At 38.7% G+C, this 11,984-nt stretch overlaps 2 protein-coding genes across 9 annotated transcripts; both read left to right on the top strand.

Annotated features, from left to right (window-relative positions):
- The first annotated feature begins 290 nt into the window (after positions 1 to 290).
- Positions 291 to 7,675, top strand: kmt5aa (lysine methyltransferase 5Aa). Its single transcript, XM_047160635.2, has 7 exons — positions 291 to 603; positions 3,344 to 3,494; positions 3,761 to 3,992; positions 4,988 to 5,075; positions 5,323 to 5,382; positions 5,490 to 5,680; positions 6,857 to 7,675. The coding sequence occupies exons 1-7, from the start codon at positions 475 to 477 to the stop codon at positions 7,065 to 7,067; spliced, it is 1,062 nt and encodes a 353-aa protein (XP_047016591.1). The 5' UTR covers positions 291 to 474; the 3' UTR covers positions 7,068 to 7,675.
- Positions 7,676 to 8,929: 1,254 nt separating this feature from the next.
- snrnp35 (small nuclear ribonucleoprotein 35 (U11/U12)) lies at positions 8,930 to 11,956 on the top strand. 8 transcript variants are annotated; one of them, XM_017488584.3, is made up of 2 exons: positions 8,930 to 9,016; positions 10,924 to 11,956. In XM_017488584.3, the coding sequence occupies exons 1-2, from the start codon at positions 8,972 to 8,974 to the stop codon at positions 11,719 to 11,721; spliced, it is 843 nt and encodes a 280-aa protein (XP_017344073.1). In that variant the 5' UTR covers positions 8,930 to 8,971; the 3' UTR covers positions 11,722 to 11,956. The 8 variants fall into 8 exon arrangements, with proteins under 8 accessions (XP_017344073.1, XP_017344074.1, XP_017344079.1 ...); XM_017488585.3 differs by having other exon boundaries at positions 8,957 to 9,016; positions 10,927 to 11,956; XM_017488590.3 differs by lacking the exon at positions 8,930 to 9,016 and adding an exon at positions 9,376 to 9,851 and having other exon boundaries at positions 10,927 to 11,956.
- Positions 11,957 to 11,984: the final 28 nt, after the last annotated feature.

Genomic DNA, 11,984 nt, shown 5'->3' with positions numbered 1-11,984 from the left:
TATAAATGCAAAATGATAACATTCAGATTTTTGCATTCGGTTCAAATTTCTAATGTCAGGATTGTAATACACCTGATCCAACTAATCAGCTAATGATAATCCCAGACTAAAGCGTGCAGGACATGAGTTTCTCTCAGAAAAAAAGTCTTCAGTGTGTGTGTGTGTGTGTAGTGATGTATATTCTAGTAAACTCAACTCTTTGACCAAATGAGGAATAAAATGGAGGGAAATGTGAAGCAGAGCAGGGATAACAGCACACTGAACAGCGCCACCTGTCGGGGATTCATTTCGCGGCTCCTCCGGAAAAAGCCATTTAAGCGCTCACATGGTCTCCTTCCCCTCAATGACTTCAAAAGTAGAAACATGGCGGCGTGGAAGTGAAAGACTGGCTCGGGCGAGGTACTGCAAATGAAACAGCAAAAAAAAAGTTTGTTCGCCTGGAAAGACGAATTTTCGTAAGTAACACTGGAATGAATGTCACCTTTCTGCACCGTGTGGACGCGGAAAAGTGTGGCTATAAAACAAGGTTTTTGCTCGCCTGATCAGCGCAAAACCACAACCTCGCTGAAAACCAGCAGGATAAAGACGACTGAAATGAACCGGGTAGGTCATAACACTTATTTTCCACCAGAAAAACCTCAATGTTTTGATAAACATCTTAAATTCCGCGCTAATATTAATAAGCGACATTAGCTTGCTGTAGCTCTACTGTCCCGCTAATTGTTTGTTTGTTTTTGTAGTCTATTGTTTCAGCGGTATATGGCGATGTATCCCACACCAGAGTTGTTTTATTTTTTCTTATGTATTACTATATATTTACTAAAAATTATGCTGTCCTAAATGACGTTAAGATGAAGTATGTTAGTGTATGTTAATGTTGTGAGGACTGAGTAGAGTTAAAGGCCCAATAGTTGTGTGGGCGTGTTCAGCTACAGCTGCGTCCATTCAAGTTTTTACACCAACAAGCCCACACCACTGTGTTTTAAATATCAATAAAAGCACGGTCTTTCGGTTATATCACGTATTGTAAATACAGTTTGTGCGCTTTTAGTGCGTTTCTACACTTCTACAGGTTTATTACTTACCGTCGGACATCATTATCATACTTGCATGGTGGTGGTTGTTGTTGATGACCTACTGTACAGAACAACTTTTCATGCAGTTAAAATGAAATTTACATAAGGTGCATGAAATGAAATAAAATCAAGTAAAAAAGGTTCAAATAAACACACGTACGAACATACATTTTCATGCACAATTTATCGCTTAACCCCCCACACCAGTGTCGTCTTATTATTTTTATATATATAATATAATATAATACACACCCCTCCCTTATATATTTGGGTGAGGAGGGGTAAAATTATTTGGACTGAAATCTTCAGTCCAGCTGCACATGATTTAATGCTCTAAATTCCCTGGTTCACTCAGATATGTGCTGTTACAGAATAAATTACATTGACTTCTGCTCTGTTTATATTTAGTTAGACTTTTGGTAATACTAGAACAGAAAATGAGAAATGAAAGTGTAAAATAGGTGTGCCATTGTGTGTCTGTTCAGAGCGCAAAATATATATATAAAAAAGTAAACCGGAAGTAGGCGTGGTCTAAACCGGAAGATTTTATTTAAAAACGTGAACCTTCTTAATATGTCCTGGAAAGTTTTTTTTTTTTTGTTGTTGTTTTTTGTTTGTTTTTGTTTTTTTAAAGACCGGGCTACTGAAGGGAGAAAAATAGTAGTTTTTAATTCGCAAATTACATCGACTTATTTTTATTCTTCTTTATTTTTAATGCTATAGCATTAACTCTTGAACCAGATGCCCTGTGGAACCTTCTGGCAAACTTTCTATCTGCTGTCTCATGTGAATGAGTAAGCAAGCTAAATATGTATCAACACCACAATGTCTTTCCCAAATCAAGAAACTGTTATTTACAGTTGATGACTATTCATGTAATTCTTTATCAGACTGACTTCGGTTTTGGATTTGTTTAGGACGCATTTTTAAATATTAAATAATTTGAGCACTTGAGCTTTGGTTTGTGAGAGACATGTATCCAGGAGCATCTAAAAAAAATTACAATATGGTAGAAAAGTGGAATTTTGTCCTGTAATTCAATTCAAAAAGTGGAACTTTCATGTATTCTAGATTCATTACACACAAAGTGAAATATTTCAAGCCTTTTTTGTTTTAATCTTTGTTATTATGGCTTACAGCTCATGGAAATCAAAAATCCAACATCTCAAAATATTAGAATAAAGAATTTATAATACAGAAATTTTGACCTTCTGAAAAGTATGTTCATTTATGCACTCAATACTCGGTCTGAGCTTTAATCCTTATGCATGAATTACTGCATCACTGCGGCATGGCATGGAGGCATTCAGCCTGTGGTACTGCTGAGGTGTTTGTTCTGGAAACCCAGGGTGCTTTGATGGCGGCCTTCAGCTCATCTGTATTGTTAGGTCTGGTGTCTCTCATGGATTCTTTATGGGGTTCAGGTCAGGCGAATCGGCTGGCCTGCAAACCAGTTTAATCAAGCACCGTAATACCATGGCCAGCAAACCAGTTACTAGTAGTTTTGGCACTGTGGGCAGGTGCCAAGTCCTGCTGGGAAAAGGAAATCAGCATCTCCATAAAGCTTGTCAGCAGATGGAAGCATGAAGTGCTCTAAAATCTCCTGGTAGACGCTGCATTGACTCTCAACTTGAAAAAACACAGTGAATCAACACCAGCAGATGACATGGCACCCCAAACCATTACTGACTGTGGAAACTTCACACTGGACTTCAAGCACCAGTGTTTTGAGTTAATTAGCTGATTAGAGTTCTTCTCAGGTTGACATTGCTGCATAATTAATTCTTTACTGTAATATTTGAGATGTACTGGATTTTTTATTTCCATTAGCTGTAATCAAGGTTGAAATATTTCACTTTGTGTAATTAATCTAGAATATTAAAATTCCACTTTTTGAGTTAAATGAGGCGAAAAAATTTACTTCCATGATTTCATTTTTTGAAGTGTATACATTCCAAATATCGCTGATCACCCAACATGTTTATCTGAAGTTTGCTTATCAGTTTTGCACCTAATCTACGAGGCTAATGTAGTTAATGTAAGAGACAAGCTTACAGCCTGCAGTTAAGATGTGTGCAACCAAAGTTGATGAATAAGCTCAAACAGACATGCTTATATGACTTGACTCTACATTTCACACTACTATCTAACAAATGCACAAAACCTAGTAGATTTAAGAAAAAAAATTAAATAGTACTGCCTCTGTGCTTTCATAATAATTAATCTATAAATAACCCTAATCTGTGTTTTGAATATTTTTGTTTCAGGAAATCTTATGCAATGGACATTCTACACTTCACAGTTTTTTGAGCCACCAGCCCTCAAAGGCACCACATCATGAGGAGATCTCTGTCCAGGTCATCCAAGATGGGAAATCCTCAAGGATATTTTGCACACAGACCGAGACTCAGAAGAATTGTAAGGCTGAATATAGAAAATTTTCTATGAAAGGTTCTATACTGTTAGCATGAACCGCTCGCAATGTAAATGGTTACTCTTTTCATTGAGATTTGTCCATTGGCATTACAGTTCAGTTTAAAACTCGTGATGTACATTGAGTGTGTGTTTTTATATATATATTATAATTTTTTTATATAAAATAATTTTTTATATATATTTTGTGTGTGATTAAAAAAACATGCTATGTTGACCTTTTTTTAAATCTTGCTCCTTTTATTGCACAGTCAAAAGACCCAGTACTGTAAATGGAGAGATCATTTTCCCCACAATGGCTGTGAATGAAGACCTCCAAACTTTAACACACAAAGCAGAGGAAAAGAGCAGACCGCTGCAGCGTATGCAGGCCCATTTTCTTTCACCAGCTGAAGTCACTCCAGAAATCAAAAACACTCACCCAGCCTGTTCGAGGAAGGCAGGCTGCCGTAAAATCAAAGTGAGGAAGTCTTCACGGAAAGTGTAAGCTTATAGTTCTCAAGCCTTTTTTGTTTTATGGATGCTGGTAATATAAGCAAAATGGCCAAAGGTTTGTGGACACATGACCATCACACCTGTATGTGAGGCTTCTGCCAAACTGTTGTCACAAAGCAGGAAGCACAGAAGCTGCAGTTGGAGTGGAAGAACTCTAGTGTTCTGAACAGAGCCCTGACCTCAACCCCACTGAACACCAACTGCACCTCAGACCTCCTCGTCCAACATCAGTGCCTGACCTCACTAATGCTCTTGTGGCTGAATGATCACAAATCCCCACAGCCACCTTCAAATCTAGTGGAAAGCCTTCCCAGAAGAGTTGAGATTATAACTGCATAGAGTGGATTTAATTTAGAATGGGATGTTCAGCAAGCACATATGGCTGTGATGGTCAGATGTCCACAAACCTTGGCACTCGAATTTACATAATTAAAAGTAAGATTAGCTCAGCAGTTAATCATCATGAGTTCTAATCACAGGAATGTGTTGGAGTTTAATCAGTTTTAATGGAACCCTGATGTGTTTTCCCTTCGGTGCAGTTCATTTGTTACGATCACAACTGGGTGCAGACCAAAACAACTTGTCCAATAGCGTCTGAGCAAGGTGGTCTAGGTCCGCTTCCAAGCGACTTCTACCGCAGTTCAATTGCAGTGGGAAAGTGAATCAGTTCTGAATTGACTCAGATGTATGAAGAACCAAAAGTATTAATTACACTATGATTTGGATTTTGTGTGTGTGAGAAAGCAGTCTAAAAGAGCCACTGTTGGGACCTTGAGGAAAGTCTTTTGTACTGCTCTATGCCTAGATTGGATCTGGAAGTTTTGTGTGGGTTTTTGTTTGTTTGTTTTTGGCCAAATGAGAATGTAAAACCTCAATTATGCAACTATATTGGTTTGCTGATTAAAGTAGTGACCACTTCTAGTAAATAATGCAAGCTATTGACTCGAGGTTATTCACGCGCGTTTATTTCCTTTCCTCCTTAGTGCAGAGAGCAAGAATTTCAATAATCGAAAGGTCACTGATTACTATCCCATACGGAGAAGCTCACGGAAAAGCAAAACTGAATTAAAGGTAACGGATTGATTATGGTAACGTTGTGTTAGAAAATCTGATTTGGAAGTAAAATTGTGGCTGAACCAGGAAGGAGTCCAGCACATTTGAATTATTTAAAAAAATTTCCTTGCTCAAGGACACCAGCTTAAGTTTTGATTCACAAGATTTATTAGCAAGGAAAGTGCTAAAATCTGGTCCTCCTGGACTGCTAGATCATGGTGAGTATGTGTCTGTGGACTTGTATGCAGTTCTTTTTTGTCTACAGTGTGAACAGAAGAAACATCTAGATGAGCTGATCACAAAAGGGATAGAGAATGGAATGATGGTAATTTTTTTTTTTTTTTTTTTTTTTTTTTAAATATATATTTATTTATTAAACACATGATCATCAGAATGTTGAAATTCAATTGAACTTGATCGTTTGTTCTCTAGGTGAAGTACATAGAAGGAAAGGGAAGAGGAGTTTTCGCCACCCAAAGCTTCCAGAAAGGGCAGTATGTAGTGGAGTATCACGGCGACCTGTTGCTGAAAACCGATGCCAAAAAACGGGAGGCTGTATACGCACAAGACGCTGCTACAGGCTGCTACATGTATTACTTCCAGTATCTCAGCAAAACATACTGGTATGTCATGGCACCACAGTGTACCACACAACCTTGTGCAGGAAATGTAGTTTGTGTTTATAGGACAGGGTAGTAAAAAATAATGTCACGGGTTTATTTAAAGAGGTTTCACAGTTATGGCAAAAACAAAGCACGTGCTAATACTAGAGTAAGTGATTGTAATAAGGAGAGCTACAAATACAAGTCATGACTTGAACTACCTTTTAAAGAACTAAGTTTAAAAAAAAAATAAATTCTTTGTAAAATGCTATTTTTAAAACTTCTGTCATACCAACACTTGTTCAGTATTAGAATAGATTGCATGTGAAACACATTAAATGTGTGTATATTGAACATTTGTGGTGCGTGGTTGGGGGTTTTTTTGTTTTTTTTTTTTTTTTTTGGTGTGAGATTTCTGGTGCTGTGAGACTTTTCCATCTCTGTGGCATGCCAGCATCACAAGGAGAAATCGCTAGCGCGGTTACATTCATGTTTTAGTATGGGGGGAATTTTTCAACAACTCAAACATGACTATTTAATGGTCAGGTTTTGCAAAAAGATGAGCTTGTTTCACTTGTAGAAGTGGTAGAACGCAAACCTAGGACTAAGTTCTACCAGAATGTCATGCAGCTAGTTGATACAACGGAGTTAAGGCAAAGGCTCTGCTTTAGATCAGAGCGATCTACCAAATGATGGAGGTATTCATGTATAAGCGGAAGCTTCAGAGCTTGATCTGATTTAGCAGAGTATACAGATGAGGTAACGGCTGGACTGAATGAAGAACTAAAGCTCTGCTACACCACTCTCTTTAGGTAGAGATGAAGCAATTACTAAATCCCACTGAAACCACTATCGCAGGCAAACGGCATTGTGGGTAATGCAGGAAACCTGGAACCAAAGTCAAAAACATCGATGACAGAAGTCGAAACTAAAGTCAGAATATAGTTACCAAGTAAACCTTGTATGGCATTGACAAGCACATGTTAATTCAAAAAGGTTAATATGCAAGTGGTTCAGGGTGGATTTTTATTTTCCTCTAAAGCATGCCAGCGTGTGATCATGCCTGTGATGTTTAACATTAGGAAACTGAAATGCACCAGACTGCTGTGAGGATGACTATTGTATACAGTAAGATTTAAAGTTCACCGACATGGTTAAAGCATACAGCTGTTTACTGATCTCATTGCTTTCATTCAGTGTGGATGCCACAAAGGAAACCGACCGTTTGGGAAGACTCATCAATCACAGTAAGAATGGCAACTGTCAGACCAAACTCCATGACATCAATGGAATACCTCACCTGATCCTTGTGGCCTCTCGAGATATAGAGGAGGGAGAGGAGCTGCTGTACGACTACGGAGACCGAAGTAAAGCCTCTATAGCCGCTCACCCTTGGCTCAAACACTGATGGATTCTGAAAAGGGAACAGCTCGTTTCTTAAATACAGTTTTTAACTTTTTTTTTTTTTTTTTTTTTTTTTTGCCTTAGCAAACTGAGAATGTTTGGGGGGTAGTACTTGTTTGGGTGTGTTAATCAGTGACTTAAACACAGTTAGGTTACGGTACATATTCCACATTTCCTACATGACGATACTTTTAAAAATATTTATCCTGGAAATTACGACATGCTAGTTTTTGTTTTTTTTTTGTATATTTTATATACTTGTAGGGCAGTGCTTCCAAAGCATGCAGTTATAGTCAAACTTTCTGCATTTTTATAAGGAGTTTTCTTAAGCCAATGTATAGTAGTTAGTGGCTTAGCAATAACTATTTATGATGTGCAAACAATTCTGTGGAACGCAAGTGATGCTTAGAGCTATGTTTTAAAAGCTGGAAGGTTCCCCCTCCCCTCCTTCGACTTTAATTTGGAGTCTTACAGTTTTACAATGTTGCGTGTGATGTAATGGATTTTGAAAAAAATATCTGAACTGCTTTTTAAGTGTTCAGTATGAAATGACCCAAGTGTGAGTATTGTCTATGCTGGGATGGATGTGTTTAATAAAATGATTTTATGCAAGGGTTTTGTCTTGTACATGTGTGTAGTTATGCAGGTTAATGGAGGTTCAAAGCATGTGTCAAGAAGGAATGCACTTTCAGGTAAAGCTCTGTGGTGTTTTCTTGTAATGATGAGGACTTGAAGTCTCCTTTAGGGTTTTTTTTTTCTTTTTTCTTTTTCCTTTTCTTTTTTTGGGTAACCTATACTCTGACTATTGATTGTACTTTTTATTATGCGCTTTACCTTCCTGGTCAAAGTTGTGAAGTCTATCGCAGGAACAGTGGGTCTGAATGCACCCTGGACTGGGGACCAGTCATTCACATCAGATTATGTGCATGCATTATTCTTACCTAAGGGCATTTTAAAGTAGCCAATTCACCCTGGTATGTTTTTGCCAGGTAACATGAGGCCTGTTTCAGGAAGCGAGTTGAATAAACTCGCTGAGTTGTAGAGTAAGATTTGAGCTGACAAAATCAAGCCACTCCGGGCTAATTAAGATTAACAGGTTTCATGACGCTAGTTACCAACTTTCTCAGTCAACTCAGGTTTTAACCCTGAATCAGGGTTTATTCGGCGTGGAATAGAGTAATGTTAGTCAATTGCGAATCTGCTTTTTAGAGGATTTAAACCTAACATGGTGAACAAATTATATTATAGAATTCAGGCAATTTTATTGGGGTTATCTCATACAGTGTGGCAAGTAATAATCTGGAAAGACCTTTTGTGATATCACAGTCTAAAACTGGATTTAAAGAGAAGCAAAGCAGTAAATGAATCACATGAAAATGAATTGAAGAAAAAAAAAAACAAAATTTGAACACAACTTTGATGAAGTGTGAAGTCGAAATAAACAGCTAACCGTACGCTATATATGAAATACACCATGGTCGCTCGACTACAACGTCACCAGACTACTTTTCCAAACTTGATTTAAAACATTTTCCACAGTACGGATTTACTCTGTGGATGAATCTTCATCCACGTTTTTTGGGGGAATTGTGCACAGCGTATCTGAACCAGTTTATCTGCAGTTTTTAACTGTTCGGCGCGATGACGTTTAATCGTCTGTAGTCCCATTTAGCAAGGTGTTAGCAATCGCCTTTTTCAATACACGTAAAAGCTTTTTAAAAATCACGAGTGGGGTTTTACTGGTGTACTTTAAGTCGTAGGATAAAACGAAAAATATTTTGGGCTTGTGTTCACCATAGACATTATTTCAGGCTTTTAACCAAAATCACAAAAGAAACACCCATTGACTTGGGGACGATGGAACCGGAAGCGCTAAAATGCTGACTCGTCTGGGTTTTGGCATACAAAATGACCTCACCCCTGCACCACTCTACAAAGCCAGCTCCAGAGCAGGTTAGCCGTGGAGCCTAAATCACCATGGAGATGATGAAACTCGCTAAAAACCAATCCACCTTCTTGATACCGAAAACAGAGTTTGCTCAAACAATCCTGTTTAACAACCGAAACCGGCTTTTTGTGAAACATGCCTGTGATCGAACCGGGGACCCTGGAACCGTGAGACAGTCATGCCTCCTTCTCTGACAATTTGCAAGCGTGTTCGATCGCAAAGCCATTTTCACTACCCATTTACTATCACTGTACAGCTGAAGCACGCTATTCTTTTGTAGATTGTAACCTTACTGGTGTGATTAACTAATAGCACTATAAACTCTACAGCATATAGAAAGATATTTCTACCCGCACATATTTGATGTACTTGTCCAAAATTCTTAATCTTGCATTATTTACATCAGCTTTTATTTTTAAAGTCTTTGTTGGTCTAGAGAGAGAGAGCCAGAGGGAAAGGGGTCGTCTAAAACAGTTTCACATGGTACTCAAGTGAACATTTTATTTGGCCACTAGAGGCCACTAGTGAGCTAAATCCTTGAAAAATTAACTATTTTCATGACCGGTAAACGTATCATGAAGCTTCGTTTTGCCATTACTATATCTGTGTGTGTGTGTTTTATGTTTCATGTGCTATTTTAAACTGAGCTGTTTTTAAATTGAAATCTCAATTCAAACGCGATATTACACCACGAACTACAGCGGGCCAAGTCCCGGACAGATTATACGACAGGAGTTTCCACACGGAACTATTAGCCTGCTGCACATGACGGAAGACCCGCTATTGTCGCTGTTTATTTAATTGTAGTTTTGTTGTGTTTCTACAGGAAACATTTTTTTGGTAAAGTAAGTTACTTTTCTCTACAGTCAAGTACACATATTGCTAAAGAACTTTACATGGTTGGTTGAATATTTTTAGTTCGTAGCATGCTGCAGTACTGTTTACGTGTTGGTTGTATTTCAAACTGTTTTCTCCTCGCCATGTAAGTGCACTACGTAGTGAATGGATTAATGCCTTCTCCACACTCTTTAGTGCACTAATTAAATATCAAGGCGTTTGGGATTCGGTCATTTGATTTCTGAGATATCTAATTTGTAGCTAATGTTTGGGTACCAGAGGAGAACCGTGTGTGCCAAGTTAAAAACAAACAAAACGAACCAAAGATTACATATTTGTTGCTAGTAACTTTTGGATAAACTGTCATTAAGCCGCCACGTTCATTTGCTCAGTTTAAGTTTAAATCGAATAATTAAATCTCTTAAACCTAGCTCCTGAGCTCCATGTTGTAGCTACTAAAGCTACAGATTACTTTCTAAAAGTGGCCTGTTGTGTTAGGAACTTGGGTTTGGCAGATATTTCCAAAGTATTTATACTCTTAGAATATTTAGGAAAAATGAAATTTCGAAAAAAAAAAATTGTATATGTCTTAAATCTAATAGCTTTTATTTGCTAATTGTTTCAGAATAGTACTGTATATCTGAGAGTGTTTTGGTAGGGTTGCCGGATCTGAACCACTCAGTACATCTAATGTGGGTTTCAAAATCCTTCCCAATTCATTATAAATGGAATAAAGTTTAAACTAAACGAAATTCATTTTAATTAAAATAATAATATAAACTATGAGAAATACAACTTGGTAATGGTGAGAGTAGGGCTGGTTGAATGAAAAATACATGAAACAGTAAATATTAAGTATAAGTAAATTGAAAGTATCAGTGATTAATTAAATAGTTCTTGGGCTTAAGAAATGGAGGAATCTTTCAAATGTTTCAAAAAGATTTTAAGAGCTTAATCTATAGCTTATCAGATTATACCAACAAGCAGTATAATGTTGCACCCCTTGTTTAAAAAAAAAAAACAAACGCTTGTACAAATCTAATTAGATACTGTGCTTGTTTTGTTTTATCTTAAGAAGATGAATGAGTGGAGTGCTCTAGCGAAAGTCTACGACCCTCTCAAGGCTGGCAGCATCGACAGCACAGACCTCGAGCCCCATGACCGGGCCATATGGCGGGCGATAAATGCCCATTACCGGCCCAATAAAGCTGTAACAGGTGACCCTCAACTCACGCTTTTTGTCGCACGGCTCAACAAAAAGACAACCGAAGAAGACCTTCACATCGTTTTCTCCAAATTCGGCGACATCCGACGACTGCGGCTCGTCCGGGACGCTGTGACTGGCTTCTCTAAGGGCTATGCCTTTGTGGAGTACAAGGAGGAGCGCTCTTTAATGCGAGCATGGAGAGACGGCAACAAGATGGTTGTAGACCAACACGAGCTGTTCGTGGACTTTGAGCAGGAGCGCACGCTGCAGGGATGGATACCGCGGCGACTCGGCGGTGGCCTGGGAGGAAAGAAAGAATCGGGCCAGCTGAGGTTCGGAGGCAGGGACAGACCATTCAGGAGACCTATAAACCTGCCCAGTGCGATGCCCAGACCAGCTGACCGGTGGAGAGATGGAGATGGAGGGAGAGAGGAAAGACAGAGAGATGAGAGAAGAGCTACGTCTCCAGGCTGGGACAGAGAGCACGGGCGACAGCGGAATCGGAGGGACGGATGGGAACGAGGGAATGAGCGAGGTGGTAGGGATCACCATAAAGACAGGAGGGACTCCAGACGATACAGGGACAGGAGTAGTGAGAGAGAATCCAACCGAGGAAAGGATGACAGGAGATATCGGGACTCGTACAGAGATTCGGATAAAAGATGACTCATATTTAACTCTGTTAAACTTTCTGGTTTCTACAAGTGTTGCTTTTATCCTTCACTCACCTACGCCTTAGTTGAAACTATGATTGTAAAAGGAAAAGATCTGTATGTGGCGGCGCCAAGTTCAGGGGCAGAAAAATACAAACAGCTATAGTTTGGATTAACACATGACTGTTCATGCGGTAGCTTTGCCATGGTGAAATGTATTCATATTAAATTGCCAAGATTTCCAGAAAGTTGTTTCATTTGCAACACATGCTCAGC

The sequence above is a fragment of the Ictalurus punctatus genome, chromosome 16, assembly GCF_001660625.3.
Source record: "Ictalurus punctatus breed USDA103 chromosome 16, Coco_2.0, whole genome shotgun sequence".
Lineage (NCBI taxonomy): Eukaryota > Metazoa > Chordata > Actinopteri > Siluriformes > Ictaluridae > Ictalurus > Ictalurus punctatus.
The sequence above is the reverse complement of the archived record's forward strand: the minus strand, read 5'-3'. Positions and strand labels throughout refer to the sequence as shown.